The sequence below is a fragment of the Chlorocebus sabaeus genome, chromosome 26 (assembly GCF_047675955.1).
Source record: "Chlorocebus sabaeus isolate Y175 chromosome 26, mChlSab1.0.hap1, whole genome shotgun sequence".
NCBI classification, from domain to species: domain Eukaryota; kingdom Metazoa; phylum Chordata; class Mammalia; order Primates; family Cercopithecidae; genus Chlorocebus; species Chlorocebus sabaeus.
This window is the reverse complement of record NC_132929.1, coordinates 27,080,039-27,102,599: the sequence shown is the minus strand read 5'-3', so window position 1 is coordinate 27,102,599 and position 22,561 is coordinate 27,080,039. Positions and strand designations below refer to the sequence as shown.

The 22,561-nt window shown below is 36.1% G+C and overlaps 1 protein-coding gene across 5 annotated transcripts in view; it reads left to right on the top strand.

The window, feature by feature from the left end:
• The window catches only part of DMXL2 (Dmx like 2), a 179,775-nt gene that overhangs the window by 150,602 nt on the left and 6,612 nt on the right, over positions 1 to 22,561 (top strand). For 2 of the 5 annotated variants that reach the window (XM_008016603.3, XM_073012175.1), the window contains exons 27-40: positions 225 to 355; positions 2,592 to 2,840; positions 5,758 to 5,936; positions 10,898 to 11,025; positions 11,578 to 11,663; positions 12,349 to 12,550; positions 13,684 to 13,801; positions 17,475 to 17,537; positions 18,330 to 18,416; positions 18,500 to 18,621; positions 19,690 to 19,828; positions 20,784 to 20,844; positions 20,960 to 21,087; positions 21,918 to 21,995. In XM_008016603.3, coding sequence (XP_008014794.2) covers positions 225 to 355; positions 2,592 to 2,840; positions 5,758 to 5,936; positions 10,898 to 11,025; positions 11,578 to 11,663; positions 12,349 to 12,550; positions 13,684 to 13,801; positions 17,475 to 17,537; positions 18,330 to 18,416; positions 18,500 to 18,621; positions 19,690 to 19,828; positions 20,784 to 20,844; positions 20,960 to 21,087; positions 21,918 to 21,995 — 1,771 coding nt within the window. The remainder of the gene's footprint in view (positions 1 to 224; positions 356 to 2,591; positions 2,841 to 5,757; positions 5,937 to 10,897; positions 11,026 to 11,577; positions 11,664 to 12,348; positions 12,551 to 13,683; positions 13,802 to 17,474; positions 17,538 to 18,329; positions 18,417 to 18,499; positions 18,622 to 19,689; positions 19,829 to 20,783; positions 20,845 to 20,959; positions 21,088 to 21,917; positions 21,996 to 22,561) is intronic. The other 3 variants (XM_008016604.3, XM_008016606.3, XM_008016605.3) reach the window with 3 other exon arrangements.

Sequence of the window (22,561 nt, the reverse complement as noted above, 5' to 3'; positions counted from 1 at the left end):
GTCATCTGCCCAACATAGTAAAATTTGTTATTTTGTTTAAAAAAAAAATTAAGCATTTGTAACTAATTTCAATAATTTTCTAAAATAAAATTTTTTTAGAACAGTGAATGCATTTTAAGAATTTTTGTTTCTTAAAGTAGCCATCTAAAATAGATGATGTGCATAAAGTGCAGTTTTTTATTACCTCTCTTACAATGATAAATAACTAAACCTATTTGTTTTAGCAGTCAAACAGAAGGAAATCAGTTTACAGGAATGGCTTATCAAGGACTTCTTTTAAGTGATCGTAGAAGACTAAGGACAGAAAGCATTGAAGAACATGCAACACCAAATTCATCTCCTGCTCAGTGGCCTGGTGAGAATTTAAGTGATTAAAAAAAAAAAAAAAACTTCTATTTGGCAATTTCTTCTTAAAAGTCTATTGACCAGTTTCCTGCTTGTTGCGGGATTTAGTGAGTGGTTTCTTGCTTTCTTTGTTTTTTGATGATATTTTTCTGCTATGGATTAGGAACTATGAAGTACTGCAGTATTGTCTGAAGACTCAGGAAGTTAAGGCTTCATAAAACCAGCTATGTTAAGCAACGTAAAAAAGCAATGTCTTAACATCCTTCATAAGGATGGGGCACATTATCTTTCTTAGAAATTTTGAATTAGAGTCTTAGAAAATCACAGACATACCAGAGAAAATATAGTTGTTCTTGGGCATGTAAATGTATGTATTGGGGTAGGAGTGACTGTTCTACGGTACATATATCATGCAGTCTGACAGTCTTTTTTTTCTGGTTGGCTCTCTTTCTCATTCTCTACCTCAGTTATTTCAAAACTTCTCCACTCTCTTCAGTACCTTAAGTGTATATTTCAGATTACTTTAACCATTGCCTTATAGAAACACATTGTTTTCATTTTAACCTCTTATTTCAAAATAATTTCAGACTTGCAAAAAATTGCAAACATAATACTAAATTTCACCCAGATTCCTCAAATGTTAATATTTTACCATGCTTGCTTTATCATTCATTTCTTCTCTCTCACTCACTTGCTATGTTTGTGTATCCAAGTGTATTTTTTTTAAAAAAAATTGAGAGTAAGTTACAGACCTGGTATCCTTTTCCATCTAAACATTTCAATGTGTGTTTCCTATAAATAGACATTCTCACATAATTACCAAATTTAGCATTTATGTTCTGTAATCTACAGACCTTTTTTGAATTTTGCCAGTTGTCCCACTAATGTGCTTTTTGGGGCCCATATGTAACATTTAGTTGTCATGTCTCATTAGTCTCCTCTGATATGGAGTAAAGTCTGCCTTCTTTCTCTTTCACAACTTTGACACTTTTGAAGAGTACCAGCAGGTTATTTTTTTAAAGTCTCTCTCAATTTGGGCATTTCTGATGTTTTCTCTTTTCCTTTCCCTTCCCCTTTCCCTTCCCTTTTCCCTTTCCCTTTCCCTTTCCCCTTCCCCTTTCCCCTTCCCCTTTCCCTTTCCCCTTCCCCCTTCCCCTTCCCCTTCCCCCTTTCCCCTTCCCTCCCCTCCCCTCCCCTTCCCTTCCCCGCCTCCCCTTCCCTTCCCTCCCCTCCCCTCCCCTTCTCTCCCCTTCCCTTCCCCCTTTCCTTCCCCCTCTCCTTCCCCCTCTCCTTCCCCCTCTCCTTTCCCTTCCTCTTTCCCTTCCTTTCTTTCTTTCTGTTTTGTTTTTTTTTTTGAGACAGAGTCTTGCTCTGTCTCCCAGGCTGGAGTGCAGTGGTGCAATCTCAGCTCACTGCAACCTCTGGCCTCCTGGGTTCAAACAATTCTCCTGTGTCAGCCTCCTGAGTAGCTGGGACTACAGGCGCCCGCCATCACGCCCAGCTAATTAATTTGTATTTTTAGTAAAGATGGGGTTTCACCGTATTGGTCAGGCTGGTCTCGAACTCCTGACCTCAGGTGATACACCTGCCTTGGCCTCCCAAAGTGCTGGGATTACAGGTGTGAGCCACCGTGCCCAGCCATGATTTTTTTCTTAATGTTGGATTCAAGTTACGTATTTTTTGGCAGGGATACCACAAAAAAGATGTGCCTTTCTCAGTAGGAGGTATCAAGAGGCATATGATGTCATTTGGCCCCAACTCCTATTAACTTTGATCACTTGGTAAGGTGGTTTCTGCCAAGTTTCTCCATTGTAAAGTTACTTTTTTTTCCTTTGTAATTAATCAGTATCTTGTGAAGAGTTTGAGACTGTGTAAAATATTATACTTTCACTTGCTAATTTTAGCATCTAGTGATGATGTTTGCCTGAATCATATTATTGTGGGGTTACTAGACGGTGATTTTCTACCACCATCACTCATTTTATGTATTAGTTGAAATTCTACTGTAAGAAAGAGCTTCCCCTTCTCACCTTTGGTCCTCTACTCATTTATGATATCATTGTAGACAAATGGATGATTTTATTTTATAGGCTATAATCCATTCCTATCATTATTTTATTGCTCAAATTATGGAAATATTTTGTAAAATATAAATGCATAATTTTGGATAAGTTGCAAATTTGGATGTTTTTTCCTTCTGATTCTTCATCCTGACATACATCTTATGATTTTATATTCCCTTACAGGTGTGAGCTCACTTATTAATCTCTTGAGTTCAGCTCAAGATGAAGACCAGCCAAAACTGAACATTTTGTTATGTGAAGCTGTTGTTGCTGTTTACTTAAGTTTATTGATACATGCTCTTGCTACAAATTCCTCCAATGAATTATTTCGGCTTGCAGCCCACCCATTAAATAATCGAATGTGGGCTGCTGTTTTTGGAGGCGGTGTAAAACTTGTTGTGAAACCTCGAAGACAATCAGAAAATATTTCAGGTAAGATAAGTTTGATACCAGTAATGTATGTAAATGTTAATAATTTTGAATGTTAAAATTTTTTAATGTTTTAAGAAATTTCACTTTGAAAATAAGCGATGCCTAAAGCATAACCACTCTTGTTATGACAGCAAATAATTAAACCCATGATATAATAAAAATATAGTTTGTTACTTTTATTTTTATAGAAATAACGTTTTTGTGGTTGATAAAGCAGGACATGTTTGAAGAAGATTAAAAATAGAGGAAAGGTAAAAAGGTAAATACAGAAACAATGTTAAGGAACAAAGTCATACAAAAAGGATAGTTCCTAAGAAAATAAAATGAAAACAAAAACAAAAGGATAGTTCTTAATTACAGAAAGAAAATTTAAATAAGTGTTCAAAATCTTTAGCGCATACCAGCATTTGGCTTCAGATTAAATGTATGGTCATGTGCAAGATAGCCATTCCGATCATACACATGGTTTCAAAATTCTATTTTATTTTTATTCTCTAAAATATGTTCCCTTAGTCTTCAATGTGATAGTATTATTCCATTTTCCTTGTGTGTTTTTTCTTCCCTCATGGACCAGAATATATTTTTCATCCCACTTTTGAAGATGGTAGGATATGGTGAGGTATAGACTGATGCCACAGGAAAGATTTCTATCTTGATGCTCATATATAGAAATCATCTTAATTCATCCTTAGAAATGGACATATTACAGATGAGGAATCAGTGACACACAAGTTTAAATGACACTAACCTCTGTCTTCATTGTCTGTGATTGAGTTAAATAAATAGGTTCCTGTGTAAGTCATTGTAAGGGAGATGATCTTATCAACTCCCACTGCTTCCATTCCTCTGAATCTCTTTCTTGCTGCTTGGTTGTAGTCCACTTTAAACTTAAAAGTGTCTCCTCAAAATTGTTTATTTCTCTGCCTGAGTTTTCTGATTTTTTGTTCGTGGTAATTTATCCATCAAATCATCCATGCTTAAAACCTGCCAGGACATAGTTATATTTGCATTAATTTATTCACTTAACACCTATCAGTCAATTAACAAATGATATTTCAGGTCTGATAAGAACTGTGATAAAAATGGAGTAAGTGGAAAGAGAGTGATGAGGGAATGGGAATGGACCCGTTTAGTTAAGGGGGTTGGAAGACATGTTTCTGATGAGATAGTATTTGAGCAGAACTGTAAGGAAGTTAGGAGTCACACCATGTGGATATCTGAGACCAGAGCACTCCAGGCAGATGAATTGAGTTTAGAGGTAGAATTGAGTTTGGCCTTTTCCAAGAACTACCCAGGGACCATCATGGCTCTCGTGAAGTGGGGGAGTGTTGTAGGAGATGAGAACAGAAAAGTAGCAGGAATAAGGTCCTTTAGGATCATGGTAAAAGTGTTAGTTGTTCTAAAGAAAGAAAGGAGTGACATAATCTGATTCAGCTTTTCAAAAGAACTGCTCTAGCTGCTTTGTGGAGAATAGACTGGGTAACATAAATAAGAGTAGGGAGCCTGGTAATAGGGAGGCTAGTCCACTTAAAAGATAATTGTGGGTTACCATCAAGGATGAAAGGATCAACAAAGTATGTATAGTATATACGTGCAGTGGAGTGTTACTCAGCTATAAAAGGAATGAAGTACTAACGCATACTATAATCTGTATGAACTTCAAAAATAGGCTAAGCCAAAGAAGCCAGACACAAAAAGTCTCATATTGTCTGGTTCCATTTATATGAAATATCCAGAATAGGTAAATCCATAGAGACAGAAAGTAGATTGTGGTTGCCATGGGCTAGTGGGAGGGAGAAATAAGGAGTGATTGCTTATTGGATATAGGGTTTCCTTTTGGGGTGAGAAGAATGCTTTGGAACTAGAGGTGGTGGTTGCATGACATGTTAAATGTACTAAATGTCACTGAATTGTACACGTTAAAATTGTTAATATTATGTTATGTAAATTTTGCCTCAAAAAGAAATAATAGTGGTTTATCCGAGGGTGTTAGTTATGGTCAGAGTGAAAAGTGATCATATTCTGGATATAGTTTGAGGTTAGAGCCAATGATTTGTTGATGAATTGTGTGTGGGGTAGGGAAGAAAGAAGAGTTGAGATAAAGTTATTTTCTGTGATGGGGAGGTTTAGGAGAGAGGAGCAGGTTGACTTCTACTTTCTCGCCCTCTCATATCCAATTCCTGAATCCTTTTGCTATTTCTTTTGTGTATCACTGATATACAACCCTTCTACTTTTTACCTCCCACCGTATTAGTGCAGGGCATTCTTATGTCATCTTCCATCTTCCTCTCTAATTGATCAGACAAGCCATACTTCATTGTGTGACTAAAGCTTAAGAAGTGTTAGTGAGAATTGCCCAAAACACAAGTTCCCAGCTTCATAGCCACAGACTTGTCCTAACCTAACTCTAGACTTTGTTGTCGATATTACTTCCCTCCATAACTCCTGTCTACCAAAAATAATTGACTCCTCATTCACCCAAACTTTCTTTGATTATTTGTTTATGTTGCCCTTTTCCATTTTCCCATTGAACTTCCGCCCTTCTTTTAAGGCACACTATTAAATTCTACATATTCAGTGAATCTTTCTTGAACCTCATAGCCAGGGGTAATCAGTCAATCACTCACTTTAATATTTATTGAATATACCACTTATTTAGTGTATTTTATATAGAATTACTTTAATCCTTATTTTATGGAGCACATGGCAAGATATCCTTTAATGCTTTATCTCCATCTGCATCTCTGCCTTGACTGCTGGAAAGCTGATTCAGTAACTAGAAAAGTTTAGAAGCACAGGAATAAGTAATTTAGTCTAGACCAAAACATGGCAAGAGTAGGATAAAAAGAAAGCTTAGCTCTATCAATTAACAATGGAAAATGAATGCTAGATTTTTTTTCCTTCTATTTTCATTTAGCACCTCCTGTCCTTTCTGAAGACATAGATAAACACCGTAGGAGATTTAACATGCGAATGCTTGTCCCTGGAAGGCCTGTAAAAGATGCTACCCCACCACCGGTACCTGCAGAAAGACCATCTTACAAAGAAAAATTTATTCCTCCTGAACTTAGTATGTGGGATTATTTTGTTGCAAAGGTAAGGAGTGTGAGGAATGCAAGCTATAAGATAATTGTGTCATCTATTTTATTCACTCTTGCATATGTCTCACATAGGAATGATGGGGTAGCTTTTGGATTGAATCACCATAGTGTAGACATTTATTAAGTCCAGAAACTGAATAGTCATAGTAAATTTAAGGATGATCAGTTACTTGATGACGTAGGAGACAAATTAAAATCACATGGGAGTTGGGTATAAATCAGAAGTCAGGTTATTATATAATCAGCACTATCTTTTTCTAGTGACTGGAATACTTGTAGCTACCATCTAGGCACCTGCCTTCTAATTATCAGTGGCTCCCTTGGTAAGTATTGGATTAGAATAGAAGGAGATAGATGGACATTTGAGGGTTTTATCAGGCTATGATGAGGCCCCATGATACATCTCTGTTTTCCCAGAGCAAAGGAAACTTCTCAGGGGATCAGAATACTCATGGTGACTAGATCTAGTATAGCCCCATTTCATACCATCATGGGTGCGTGCTAATGTTTCCTTTTCTGCACTTTGCTTTTTTGAGCTCATGATTCTCCTTCTATTGGTATGTTTCCCTCTTTACATGTGTTAACTCTGTTGTCACCTTGCTGTGCGTACACATTAGGGAATACATCTCCAGAGTCATGCCTCTTCCCATTTTTAGATTTTTATTAGATGTGAGTTATTGAGGTGCTGATCCCATTCCGTTTTTTGTATGCTAAGAAGCTGATCCTTAAAAAGTCTTTCAACGTGAGTTTGGAAGCTTTGTTTTGTTATCTAAAGACTTTGAGGCCAGGTGCAGTGGCTCATACCTATAACCTCAGCACTTTGGGAGGCCAAGGTAGAAGGATGCTTACATCCAGGAGTTTGAGACCAGCCTGGACAACATAGACCATGTCTCTACCAAAAAAATTTAAAAACACAGGTGCAGTGGTGTGTGCCTGTAGTCCTAGCTGTTTGAAAGGCTGAGGTGAGAGGATTGCTTGAGCCCAGGAGGTCAAGGTTGCAGTGAGCCATGATTGTGCCACTGCACGCCAGCCTGAGTGCCGGACTGAGACAGTGTCTCAAAAAAAAGAAAAAAAAGAAAAGAAAAGACTTTGGTTATGTCAGTGGTTCTCAAAGGGTGGTCTCAGAACGGCAGCATCAGCATTGCTTGGGAACTAGTTGGAAATGCAAATTCTTGGGTACTCCCTGAGACCCCTCAATCAGAAACTCTGGGAGTGAGAACCAACAATCTGTCTTAACAAGCTCTCCAGATGGTTCTAATGTGTGCTAAAGTTTGAGAACTATGGGGTTAGGTACGTTGTGAGTGCAGATTTCCAGGTTTACACTCTATCAGGGTCCAAGTTATACTTCCAGAGTCATTCTGGCCTATCCCTTAAGGCTGCCAATTGAGTTGCACTTAATTGTATTTAGCTAATAAACCAGGGAAGTAATAAAGTACTCTTAAAAATGTATAGGCAGTTCCCACTCCTACTTTTTTAAACTTTTTATTTGCCATGAATGAAAGCTCATTGCATCATTAATGTGAGTGATAACAACATTAAGATTTGTAAATGGTAATGTGCTAAATTAATTTTTGTTTTTCAAAAATGTTTCCTCCTGATATATATTTTGAAAATTTGGAAAATGCAAAATATTATAAAGAAGAGAAATAGCACTCATCTATGCAAAAATAACTGTTACCGTTGTGGCCAATTTACTTCTTTTTTCCTCAGATTAAAAAAGGTATATAATTGGATCAGTAGATGTAGTTTTTTTCTGTTAACATTAACAAGGTAAACAGTTTTTATACCATTAAAAACTTATATAGCTATCATTTTTAAAACTTTAGTGTAGAAAACTTCCAACATACACAAAAGGAGAGGTAATGGCATATGATTCTTTTATCTACCATCATGTAGCTTCAAAAATTATCTATTCATGGACAGTCTTGTTTCGTTTTATACCTCACCCCACTACTTAAGATGGTTTAGAAGCAAATCCAGATGTGAAATTTCATTCAAAAATATTTCAGTATTTGTTTTTGAGAAAAAGAGGATGTTAAACAGATCTACACTAGTGTTACACCCACCGAAGCACACTCACAATTCTTTAATATTATCACATATTCAGACAGTATTCACATTTCAACAATTGCATCTTAAACATTTTTATATAGTTGATTTGTTCAAATCAGGGTCTAAAATACTATTCATACCTTGCAAGTGGTTGCTACATCTTCAGTCTCTTTTAATCTATAGGCTCCTCCTCCGTCTCTCTCTCTCTCTCTCTCTCTCTCTCTCTCTCTCTCTCTCTCTCTCTCTCTCTTTTTCCTAAACTTAACTCCCACCTTTTTTGTTTGCCCTGAAAGAGTTTTGACGTTTAGAATTTTTCAACGGATTTTGCCAATGGCATCATCATATTTTGTTCCTCTGAATCTTGTAAAGTGAAAGTTAAATCCAATTTCATTCTGATTGGATAGGAAGAGGGAATGCAGGATTAACTTCGTCGGTGGTTTTGTATATTTCTGTTAGGAAGCTTTTTATGATTTTAGTTGATCTTTGCCTACATTTATTATTTCAGTGAAAGTTTTAAATTATGATGGTATAATCCTGTCATTGATTTTTCATCTATTTGCTGGAATGTCTCTTCATCAACCTATTCAGTTACCCTGAAGTACATTTTGAGTTGGAAAGACATGATAAATGATTTATTCTTTGCTTTTGTGTACCAGTTTTCAAAATGAGTTGGTTCCCAAGCATCCTTCAGAGAAGGCCAGTGAGTTTTGTTTTGCTTTCAGTTTTGTTATGAGCTTATAGATTTAAACATATTTTATATGTTTTAATCCATTGCAGTTATTTTTCTCATGGGGCCTCAGATTATCCATCTTTGCCAGTGAGAGCCTCTTCCACAGTTGGCTCCGAATCTTTTTGAGATTATTCCACTAGTGTTTGAGTTTGCCTGCTTTCTAGTTTTATTCTAGGCTAATCATGTATATTTCCTGCCCGTGACTGAGAACAAGCATTTTTTTTTTTAAATAACTTGGTTCCTTTTTGTGAGAAATTATATTTAGAAATTACAGTCAGATGCTGGGGTGCTCACTCTCGCTTGGTTAATCATTGCTTCTAGATAAGCATCAATTATAGTGACCATGTAACTTTTCACTTTGATGAATACACTATAGTTTACCTAATTAGCGATTTGATGTTTATAATGCCAAGAACAGTATCTTAAGATACGTCTTGTTCATGAGCAGATTATTTCCTTAAGAAGTACTAGGTCAGGCTGGTGTGGTGGCTCACGCCTGTAATCCCAACACTTTGGGAGGCCAAGGTGGGTGGATCACGAGGTCAAGAGATCGAGACCATCCTGGCTAACACGGTGAAACCCCATCTCTACTAAAAATACAAAAAATTAGCCGGGCGTGGTGGTGGGTGCCTGTAGTCCCAGCTACTCAGGAGGTTGAGGCAGGAGAATGGCGTGAACCTGGGAGGCGGAACTGGTAGTGAGCTGAGATCGCACCACTGCACTCCAGCCTGGGTGACAGAGAGAGACTCCGTCTCAAAAAAAAAAAAAGAAGTACTAGGTCAAAGGTTATAAACTTAAATAAGGCTTTTAATACGTATTGCCAGATTATTTTCCACATTACTAATTTGTACTCTCTTGAGAATAGTGAGAGGATGCATCTGACTTTACTCCCTTATTAAAATTAAGTATTCCTTTTTCATTTTTGTTAATTTGATAGATTAAGTGATTTTTATTTTCTGTTAGTGACATTAAAATTTTAATGATCTTATTGCCATTTGATTTTCCAGTTTGAAGTATTGACTGTTCATATTCTTACCTAAATTATTTATTGAGATTATGGCGTTTTTCCTTTTTATGGATACTTTATTTATCTAGGGATATTAATTTATCTTATTAAACTTTTTCTAGTTTATTTGCTTTAAAATTTTGTTTATTATGCATTTGAAGTTTTAAAAAGTTTACCATGCACAGAAATTTTAAAAAGTTTAAAACTTAGATCAATCCATACATTTCCTTATTATATTATTTTTAAGCAGAAGTCTTTTCCACTAATAAATGTTTACATTTATTTTACCTTCCTTCTCTGTTTCCTCCTGTTCTTTTTCTTTCTCCTCCTCCTTAACTTTTAATTATCTTATTTATCTAGAATAAAAGGAGGAACAGACTGGATCAGACTTCATCTCCCATCCCCACACTTAGCTAACTAGTTGTTCCATTATTATTCATTAAATAATCCTTCCTTTTCTCCCACTGACTTAAGATGTTATCTTTATCAGATTAAATTCTTATACGTATATGATTTTTGTATTATATTTTTGTATCAATTGCTAGACTACATTTTTCTTAAATATCCACTAAAAAAAAAAATGGGATTTTTTTATTAAAAAAAATTTCCCAGCTGATCTCATCTATTTTTTCTTCTCTAAGAACTTCAGAATCATTTTAAAGTTCCAAAATAGGAAGAGAAATTCCCACGGGGATTTTTATTGAAATTATTTAAAGCCTGTGTAAATTAACTTACAAAGAATTACAGTTTTTACACATTTCAGTCCTTCCCGTCATATAATTTTATAAAGGTTTATAATTTCCTTCACAAAGCTGTCTCACAGCTTTCACAGTTGTCCTTTTGTATTTCTTTAGACTTTTCTAACTTTTTTATTGCTGATCTATAAGAAGAAAACTATTGATTTTAAACACATTTCATATCTAGCTATTCAGTTACTGAGTCTGAGAGCTTTACCTAGTCATCTTGACTTTTGTAAATGTAGCATCATCTGCAAAAGAAAATTTTTACTTACGCTGACACCATTTAAAATGTTTACTTTTATGTTAGAACAAAAATATATACTAAAAACATTTTCTATATTAAATATACATAAATTATATATTTAAAATATATTTTATATGTTTATAAAATTATAATCTTAAAAAAATAACTTTATCTTTTATTGCAGCCATTTCTTCCTTTGTCTGATAGTGGTGTTATATATGATTCTGATGAAAGCATTCATAGTGATGAAGAAGATGATGCCTTTTTTTCAGATACACAAATACAGGAGCACCAAGATCCAAATTCCTATAGGTAAATAAGACTTTTCTTTTCTTTCTCTCTCTCTCTCTCTCTTTTTTTTTTTTTTTTGGCTTTTCTTTTTGTAGAAAATCCCAATGTTATTAATTTTAAATAACATTATTATCCTGAATTTATATAAGAAATGACTTATGTTTCCAGGTAACAAATTCTGCACCTTTGAGGTCAATTTCTCCATAATATTTTCTCCACCTCCAAAGACTAGCTTTCATGGAGAATGCAAACACAAGCATTTTTAGTGAGGAAAAAATATGTAACTCATGGATATACTATTAGAATTTAATATATAATTATTGGTATACTATTAGGTTCCATGTGACTATGTGGTAAATCTTTTTCCATGAGGTAATTTTCAGCAAGTGTAATATACTATTGCAAGTTTTTTATATTCAGTGACCACAAAGCTGTCATTTTTGCATAGTAAATTTCAATGACAGCTTTTTTTCTGGGTTGGAGAGTGGGCTAAACAGTTGGCAGGGAACACCACTCTGTTTCTCCCATGATTTTATTTTTCACTTAAAGACTTTTTTGCTCCTTCTTGAACAGCTGGGCTCTTCTACATTTGACAATGGTTAAGCTAGCACTTCACAATGTCAAGAATTTCTTTCCTATTGCTGGACTGGAATTCTCTGGTGAGTTTGGAATTTAAAAATTAATGTTATTAAATATAATAAATTGCCATCAAGTTTCTCTTTACAGAATCTATATAAAAGGTCCTTTGGCACTTAAAAACAGTGCATTAGATATTTTATAAAGTCTTGTTTATTTTAGGCTCCAATCTGTGACTTTATTTTTAGTTTTTTAGATAGAGTCTTGCTCTGTTGCCCAGGCTATAGTGCAGTGGTGCGATCACAGCTCACTGCAAACTCCGCCTTGTAGGCTCAAGCCATCCTCCCACCTCAGTCTCCTGAGTAGCTGGGACTATAGATGTACCACCATGCTGGGCTAATTTTTGTATTTTTTGTAGAGAAAAGGTTTCACCATGTTACCCAGGCTGGTCTTGAACTCCTGGGCTCAAACGATCCACCTGCCTTGGCCTCCGAAAGTGCTGAGATTACAGGTGTGAGCCACCACACCTGGCTTCAGTCTAATACTTTAGTTTATATCAAGAATCACTCTCTACACAGAAGATGGAGAAAGAGCAGAAACCCACTTCTGTTTTGCTGAAAGCATTAAGAATCTAAACTGTATTACATTAACATTTCCAGATTTATTTGTATTTTCAGAAGTTTTGTCTCAGAATTCAGATTCTATAAATATTTGGATGATGATCAGTATTTTTTATTAAAATAAATAACATGTTCTGTCACCTTGTAGAGCTGCCTGTAACATCACCATTAGGTATTGCTGTGATTAAAAACTTGGAGAACTGGGAACAGATCTTGCAAGAGAAAATGGATCAGTTTGAAGGTCCACCCGCTAACTATATCAACACATATCCAACTGACCTTTCAATGGGAGCTGGACCAGCTATTCTTCGAAATAAAGCAATGCTAGAACCTGAAAATACCCCATTCAAGTAAGAAAGCTCTTATAATGCTGATAAAGAGTATAGCTTAACTTTTCTGGAAGACAGTTTGGCTAAATATGCCAGTATACTTTAAAACATTCATAATTTTGAACCTGCAGTCCTATTTTTAGCAGAATACCCTAAGAAAAATATCAGAAATTTGAATAGAATTTTTTTCCCAGTATTATCTATAATTCATAGACATTCCATTTACATAAAGGAAAAAATCTTTATTGTATTAATTTCTGGTGTGGTGTTTTTTGTTTGTTTTTTTGAGACAGGGTCTCACTCTGTCTCCTAGGATGGAGTGTAGTGGTGCAATCTCAGCTCACTGCAGCCTCAACCTCCTGGGCTCAACCCATCCTTTCACCTCTGCCTCCCGAGTAGCTGGAACTAGTGGCGAGTGCCATTGCACCTGGCTAATTTTTTTTGTATTTTTTGTAGAGACGGGGTTTCACCATGTTGCCCACACTGGTCTCAAACTCCTGGGCTCAAGCAGTCCCTCAGCTTGGCCTCCCAAAGTGCTGGGATTACAGGCATGCGCCACTGCACACGGCATATTTATGTTCTTATTGTCAGAACTCTTACAGAATTTTTTTTCTAACAATCTATATATGCAAATAAGGTGCTTCTGGCTTTTGTCAGTAATTTAACAGTAAACACATTACAGGTTTTTAACTGATGTTTTGATCTTCTGCCTGCCCTTCTAGGTCCCTTTTGATAAGCAGCATGCTTTTTTTTTTTTTTTTTTGAGGTAGTGGACCCTGATTAATAGTATTTACTATTAAAATAAGGTTAAAAGAACAAAGCTTTTTAGCTTGTTAGGCTGTTAGAATTGATATCTATGACTTATATTCGTTGCCGATATGCTTTAACCAAGAGAACCAACATAAAGTATAATTTAAAAAGAGAATAATAATTTGTCAACTTAACTGGTTCATTCAGTGTGATTAGAGAATTAGTTGCTAGATGAAATGATTTTTAGGAGAACTAAAAATTAAAAGTAAACTGTACAGTTTTGTTGAGCTTAATGCTGTGTCTTCTTTGCAATAGATTGTGAAGGTTTTAAAAATAAATATCTACAAATATAAACATATTTTTTATAGACTAAAATAGTGTGATATGTTAATTTTTTTTAACAGGTCCCGGGATTCTTCTGCATTTCCAGTCAAACGACTTTGGCATTTCCTTGTTAAACAAGAAGTCCTTCAAGAGACATTTATTAGATATATTTTCACTAAGAAAAGAAAGCAGAGTGAGGTATTTTGAGAAAAATATTTTCTATTGTAATTTTTCTTTAACATTTCTAAGGAAATCAGTGCTCGATCTATTCTGAAATTTTCTTTCTGGTTGGGTAATAGTCAAAGTTCACTAAACTACCGTGAACTAGTTTTAAGATAAAACCTTATAATTTTCATTTCATAGCAATGAAGCAACATAGGTACTTTGATAAATTACATATATTCAAGTGAAAGGTGATACTTTATAGTATTTGTCATTAGGTTTTTACATGTAATAAACATTGTGATGGATGGTTTGAGGAATTTAATATATAAACTTACTCTATAATATTCTCCAAATATGTGTTTAAAATATAAAATAGCCCTTTAAAGGCATTTTATTTACTTAGCACTTAGAAATGAACAGAATGAAGATTTGAAGCAACAAATTCAGGATACTTTTGTGAGAGAATAAACTACAGAAATAGCAAATACAAGATGAAGGAAGATTGCTCTTACAAAGCAAGGCAGAGGTTCTGCATTGCATGATTATTTTTAAGTTAATACAAATGTAATAGCAGACATGGTTCAAGAAGAATCAGCAGTTTGGGAGATTGGCAGATGACCTCTTCCTTATAAAAGTAGGACCTTTTATGTGAGCATTTCAGTCTGTTTGGCTATTTAGTGAAGTAATGAGCAGTTTGAAGAGTGTTCAGAGTTGAGTGTCTGATGCAATTAAAAATTTGGCAAACATGGCCGGGCACGGTGGCTCACATCTGTAATCCCAGCACTTCAAGAGGCTGAGGCAGGCAGATCACCTGAAGTCAGGAGTTCGTGACCAGCCTGACCAACATGGAGAAACCCCATCTCTACTAAAAATACAAAAGATTAGCTGGGCGTGGTGGCGTATGTCTATAATCCCAGCTACTTGGGAGGCTGAGGTAAGAGAATTGCTTGAACCTGGGAGGCAGAGGTTGCGGTGAGCCAAGATCGTGCCATTGCACTCCAGCCTAGGCAACAATAGCCAAACTCCGTCTCAAAAAAAAAAAAAAAAAAAAAAAAAAAAAAAAAAAAAAAAAAAGATTTGGCAAACACAATGAGAAGAGAAGAAATGAATTATATTTTACTTAGAAAAGTGAAAACAAAGAGAGTCCATATGGCTCAATTTCCCAAGATTAAAAGTATAAAACTGCTTCTCAGTTTTTCCTCATGCCTAGGGCAGTGGAACCTACCATACTTGTTCTTTTTCCCACTTACCCACTTACCTGAATGGTAATTGTGGTCAGCCCTTATGAACAGTCATTTGTTTTCTCTGTGGATTTAAAAATTATGTACTTAAATGAGGAAGTAGAAAAATGAACTGTAGAGACCTTTTGAGTCCCAGTTATAAGCTTTTTCATAACAAAAGACCCTTAAGGCATTGAAATTATTGATGTGAGCTTTGTTAGGGAAATCAGAGGCAAATTATTTGCCTCTTTCATTTAAACCACTATGTATAGCATTTCCTATAGTGATCCTGAGTCCAAATTCCATAAACTAAGATATAAGGATCTAAGATAGTGATTTGAAATAAAAGATTTTAGCCAGGCACAGTGGCTCACGCCTGTAATCCTAGCACTAGGCGTGGGATCTCCTGAGTTCAGGAGTTTGAGACTAGCCTGGGCAACATGGTGAAACCCATCTCTACAAAAAATACAAAACAATTATCCAGGTGTGATGGTGTATGCTTGTAATCCTAGCTACTTGCAGGGCTGAGGCAGGAGGATAGCTTGAGCCCAGGAGGTGGAAGTTGTAGTGAGCTGAGATCACATACCGCTGCACTCCAGCCTGGGTAACAAAGTGAGACCCTGTCTTAATAAGATTTCTGGTCAATTAGGGGCTCTGTTATTCACAGAAAACCAGTTCATTGAGTGATCAATTTTCGGAGTGTTTTGTTCTTCAAATTATTAAAATTAAAGATTGATCATAAGTATGTTTTAAAGATTGGTAAAGTTGATAGCAGCTTGATTGGTGGACTTATCAGAGTGTAGAGTGCTGTGGGAAGCCAGGTGTCTGGGTGTCTTGGACCCTCCCATTCTCGTCTTGCCCTTCCCCACTAGTTTGCTTCTTCCTTAACTAACTCTTCCCCTCTCCGCCCCTTAGTCTCTGTGTGTTCTCTTCTATTTTTCTTCCAGCAGTGGTCCCATGAACAGGGAAGTAGGACAGAGATAAATAGAATGTTTCTTAAAGTGCTATATGAGCAACTGGGAGTTAGGATGGAAGAATTTTTGTCATGTACCCTTTTAATTTTGAAACAATGGAATTACTGTCTTATCTGGTACTGTCCCATAGAACTTCCTGTGATGATGGAAATCTGTATCTGCATAGTCCAACATAGTAGTCACCAGCCACATGTGGTTACTGAGTACTTGAAGTGTGGCTAGTGTGACTGAGAAACAATTTTAAATTTTAATCTAAATAGTTACAGTTAATTTAAATAGTTATGTATGGTTAGTGATTGCTGTTTTGAATAGCACAGATCTGAAAAAAAGGTGTTTTCATTAAGAAAAAAATGATGAATAAAATGTTAACGCTGCTGGACAAAATAAAAACTCGTCGCTAGCTTCAGAAATATGCAAAACTTATTAAAACTCTACCCAATCCAGGAAGAGTGCTTAAATCTTTAAAATTGTCAAATAGAATTTTGGTAATCACTAAATTTGGCAAATTCAGAAAATTGACAAATAAAATTGGCAGGTTAATCCTAAAAATGCTGGATGCATTTAAAAAAAAATCCCTGAGAAATGAAGTTATAGATATATTTATAAGAATAAGATCTTTTACTCACTGAAGATATTAAAGAAAAATATTTCACAAAACAAGTTTTTGGGAAAAAGATTGGTGAATTCGGCTAGTTAAGACAAATAGATTCTTCAGCAGTTTGGCCTTCACTGAGTTAGCGGTGCCACACATTGACCATTCCTTGGAAGTTTTCTTGGATACATCTTTATCAGCCACAGCAGCCATAGGGGAGTCCCTGGAGGCACGGTCAGAAATTTTGAATGGCCCTTCATGATGAAAGGGAGGCAGTCACCTGAAAAGGTATGAGGAAGAGTTTGTTTCTCTGATCAAACCTTCAGAGTTTCCACAGCAGAGCAGAAGTATGACTGCCGATTACAGTCATCCTTAGGACCCCGCATCAACCTGGGAGCAAATCACTGAGTGATTTCTTTTCCATGCCTGATTTTATTAAACATTTATTTACTTAGAGAAAAATCATGTGATTAGTCATATTCCTTATAAGAGTGAAATAATTATCACTATTTTGAATCTATGTTTAGAAATAAATATTTTAATTTATATTTGAAATCCACCCCGATAGGGCAGGAATTTATGTAGCATCTTGTGCATCTGCTTATACAAGTGGGCTTTAATGTTATAGATTACCAGTTATGTAACTTAAATTTCTTAAAACTGTATATGGATAACTAATTTTTATTTTGAAATAGCTTTTATGTTCTTGTGTATATGTAATAGTCACATTAATTTTGCTCTTTTGGCTTTGTGTTGTGTTTATTTGATGACTTTTATTCAGTTTAATTTCTCGATTTTACAAATTCATTTTCATCATCTTTAAGTGGTGGAGTGGCCATTTCAGCTTGAAATATTTCACTGTCTTTATAATTTCATTCCATGCATGTGTTTTGTGTTTGTGACGGTGTGGTGGTATTTAGTCTATAGAAGAACATGTGGAGCAGGTCAACCAAAACTGCGTAGCAGAAGATTGCCACATCAAGGTAGTATTCCAAGATCTTGTATTTAGCTCATTCTTTAAAGTTCAAGGAGCTAACGTCTCATCTCTGATACTAACCATGACCTGCCCAACTGGCTAACTACTCAGAGAACTCGTAGTACTCCCATACCACTTCAGTGGTACAGGGGAGGAGATGCTTCAGTGTATCTGGCTTGCTCTGTCTTGCCCTTGGTTCTTGTCTTTCTTGCTCCCTATTCCATCTTCAACTTCTGTCACATTTTCTGTTTTAAGCATGGCTGTTTCATCTTTCCTTCTCGATTCTGCCTTTTCTTTCCTTGCCATCACAAACCCTAAGCCATTGCACCTTCCTCTCATCAGTCTCTTTTATTCCTTTCAAACTATCCCTCTTTCCAACTTTTCCTTATTTCTGTCTCATCACCCTTACTTCAAAGGGTGGTTTCTTTTTGGTTTTTCTATGGTTTTTACTCCACTCTGTGCCTCTTAATGTATGCACATTCTTCTTGCAGAATATGCACTTTTGGAAGAGCTAAGAGAGACATATTACTGTATAAATTACTAATAAAAATGTATTAGCCATCTTTTATAATTAATCAGTATCTTACCATCACAATGGAAATTGGGGTGATTACAGGACATCAGAGAATTTAAGCAAATTTTCCTAATAGTTTTCAACACATTAAAATTACTCTTACCCTTTTTTATTGCTGCTGCTGCTACATTTTCTTCTTATCCTGCTTTCAAATCTTGTGGGATGTGCATAACTCTAAATAGAGCTGTGCTGCTGCAACTAAAACTGCTGATTAATGTTTTCTAGGTTGAAGCTGATCTGGGCTATCCAGGTGGAAAAGCGAAAGTCATTCATAAGGAATCTGATATGATCATGGCATTTTCTGTTAATAAGGTAAAAGCTATCATCATTATATAAACAATGTATTTCTCTTCAGTGAAATTGCTTAAATCATTGACTCTGCCTTTGCTTTATAGGCAAATTGTAATGAAATTGTTTTGGCTTCAACACATGATGTTCAAGAACTTGATGTTACTTCTCTACTGGCCTGTCAGTCATATATATGGATCGGAGAAGAATATGACAGAGAATCCAAAAGGTGTCTCATAGTCACTTTTACATATAGCTTTCTGTAAGAAGTACCCACTAAATGGTTATGCACATGATTTGAATTATGTCAAAAGGTATACATGTATCTCTTTCTTCATTTGAGTAGGTGACAAATATAATTGGTTTAGCTGCCAATGAAAGTCTTTGCCTACATTAACCAAATAAATTATACTTCTTCCATTAAACCCTACACTATTGATAGTATTTCAATCAGGATAATCCCTGACACTTGGCTTCATGATATTCAGTAAATTAATTTGATCTGGATAATTAAAACAGTATACATAAGTATGTTAATTACACTGAATCACATTTACTGAGTAATTTTGTAGAGTTTCTTACCACCTAATAAGCATACCCTTTTTTAAACAGATAAAAATATAGACGGCTTCACTTTTCATGAAAGCTTTGGACACTGCACCAAGAGTGTTTTGCTATTCTTACCTATTTTGAGGTTTCTCCTTCATGGTTTGCCCTCCCTCTTGCTTTTCTCCAGACTCTTAGAAATTGTATGTGTTTGAGGATGGTGCCATGATAGTTTCTCTCCTTGTTTTGTTGAATTTTTTTGTTAGTATGTGATATAACTAGGATTTAATATCACATTTCAGAGTAGATACAACCCGGTACTATGATACAATCCATCACAAAAATCACTTTCACATTTTATATATCTTACTCCAAGAAATCTTTAAACTCAAATTTCTTTAAAGGTGTTAATTTGATACTGAGATATCTGTACTTGGAGAGAACATATATTTTTTTTCATAGATAAAAACAAATCTATATTAAATACTTTACAACAAACATTTGTTTCAACTTGTGTAGCAATAAAGTTGTCCCCAAACAACATTAGACTAAATTTATATTTTGCCAAAAGGGAAAAAAGTTAACCAGTATTAAAATTGGCGATTAGGACTTATACCTAAGTTTTTCTTATGGCTACTTATTTAGTTTTTAAAATAAAGATTGTCCTATGGGTACATAAAAAGCTTTTTAGTTGGAATTTGTGTTAAGAGAAAAGGGAACTTTCACAGTAACACATGAATGTTTTTCACAGTTCAGATGATGTTGATTATCGTGGTTCCACTACAACTCTTTATCAACCCAGTGCAACATCCTATTCAGCAAGTCAGGTGCATCCACCTTCATCTCTGCCATGGCTGGGCAGTGGACAGACTAGCACTGGAGCTAGTGTGGTATGTTATTTACTTATAGGTATCATTTCTGGATTTGAACTCCCTGAAAAATCAGTTGGAATCACTTTGACATAGGAATGATCCTAAAGTTCAGGGACAAATACCAGTAGATAGGCCATGGTAATGACAGCTGACATTTATTGTGGCTTTTTTATTTGGAGACAGGGTCTAGCTCTGTTGCCCAGGCTGGAGTGCAGTGGTGCAATCTCGGCTCACTGCAGCCTTGACCTCCTGGGCTCAATTGATCCTTCTGTCTCAACCTCCCAAGTAGCTGGGACTACAGGTACATGCCAGCACGCCTGGCTAATTTTTGTATTTTTTGTAGGGATGGTGTTTCACCATGTTGTCCAGGCTGGTCTCGAACTCCTGGGCTGAACTGATCTACCCGCTTCAGCCTCCCAAGGTGCTAGGATTACAGGCATGAGCCAGCTCACTTGCCTCATACGACTTTCTTAGTGCCAGATGCATGCTTTTTCTCACAACAGTCCTGGTGGTAGGTGCTATTATTATGCTCCATTATCATTTTATAGATGAATAAACAGATACAAAATGGTAAAGCAAAGTTAAAGGGGAATTCATGTCTACTTCTAAGTGTTTGAAAGCACGTCAGTAACGTTCTTGTCACTAGCTGGAGGGGTCCCATTCTCATGTTCTGCTCTGAAGCATCTGGAGGTGCTCCTGAATGTCCTCAGGGAGGGGCACTTGAGGAAGAGTTCCTTTATTATGAGATGAAGCTCCTTGGTAACCTCACAGGCCAGGGCTGTACCAGCAAGTGTCTGCTTCCTCAGCCTCTTCAGACAGTTGTTCTATGTAGTGGTTCGGAACATCCATAACAGGCTTTATCTCAGAAATAAGCAGGGTGTAAGAGAATAAATGTCAGAATTTATCCTGAAGCATATCCTTCCTCATCTCTTCTGAATACACAAGATAAAAATTTTAAAATTTTCTTTTAAAGCTTATGAAAAGGAATCTACATAATGTTAAGAGAATGACTTCACACCCAGTCCATCAATACTGTAAGTATTTATGACCTAATAATTGTAAGTGTCCTCATTTGGAGGTTGATTTATAGAATAGAGAATATTGGAACTCTTTAATTTCCTATTTCCTGCTTTTTCTCTTGTGTTTCAGATCTTACAGGTGCTCAGGACGGCAGTGTACGAATGTTTGAATGGACACGGCCTCAGCAACTTGTCTGCTTTCGTCAAGCTGGCAATGCAAGAGTTACTAGATTATATTTTAATTCACAAGGCAACAAGGTTAGTTTCTGGGGGCTTCTGCTAAATTCATCTGAAAATAATTGTGGATATTTAGGAGTAAGTGATAAAAGTACATTGAAAAATGAATTCATTGACCCTGGATTTAAACTGAGCAGGCAGTTTTTTGGTATCTATTCATATACTCTCTTTTCTTCCAATAGAAGCAAAAATCTACAAAATTTAGTATGGATTGATCATCTATTTAAAGATATTAAATATACTGTGAGAGTAAAAAAACTGCCTCTGTTGAGTGTGTTGGTGATTCCTATAAGCACAGTCAAGTTCTTGAGAGAAACCTAGTTTCTTACTAAATTTCATCAGTGAGAGGTTAGAGGAAAGCAGTGAAACAGGTAAGCAGTTAAGAAGTGACAGAAGGGCCAGGCACAGTTTTTCACACCTGTAATTACAACACTTTAGGAGGCCAAGGCAGGAGGATTGCTTGAACTCCAGCATTTGAGGCAACCTGAACAACAAAGGGAGGCCACATCCCTACAAAATTTTTAAAAATTAGCCCAAGGCATGTGCCTAGTCCTAGTTACTCAGAAGGTTGAGCCTGGAGGATCCCTTGAACCCAGGAGTTTGAGGTTATGGTAAGCTATAATTGCACTACTGCACTCCAGCCTGGGTGACAGAGTGAAACCCTGTCTCAAAGAAAAAAAAAAGTGACAAGGAATTTTTTAGCACTTGGACTTTTTGGGAATGACAGCAACAGAAACATAGTTAGGGGCAGAATATTTGTTTAGTAGGGCCTTAGTGAATCATCTTTCCATGTTTTTACCTTTGCTGTGGATGCTAAGAACATGTGTTTAGTAGTTATACTGTTCTTACAGTGTGGTGTTGCGGATGGAGAGGGTTTTCTGAGTATCTGGCAAGTTAACCAAACTGCATCAAATCCTAAACCTTATATGGTAAGTATCATTAATGTTTCCAGGGCGCATATAGACAACACTTTGTTTGTTCATGAAGTGCCTGTTTCAGACAGTGAATCTCATTGGTGGTCCTACTGGGAAAAGGATGATCTTGTTCAGCAATCCCAGCCTAACAGCAGCACCCATCCTTACCCTAGTTTTAGACTGAAATGACCTGAAAAACAAAAACCCTTGCTTTTCACCTTGAAGTGCAGTCATTATATTTTAAAAATTTCTGGGGCTTTCCCTGTATATAGTACAACTTGGGGTTTTTTATTATACTTTTATCCATTTTGAAAACTCTATCTTCTTAATATACACACCATAAAATTCTATCATTAAGAATCAGGTTCTGCCGGGTACGGTGGCTCATGCCTGTAATCCCAGCACCTTGGGAGGCTGAGGCAGGAGAATCGCTTGAATCCAGGAGGCGGAGGTTGCAGTGAGCCGAGATTGTGCCACTGCGCTCCAGCTTGGGCAACAGAGTGAGACTTCGTCTCAAAAAAAGAATCAGGTTCCAAACATCTATTCCAATTTGTTCCAGAATTGTGCTTACCAGATTATAA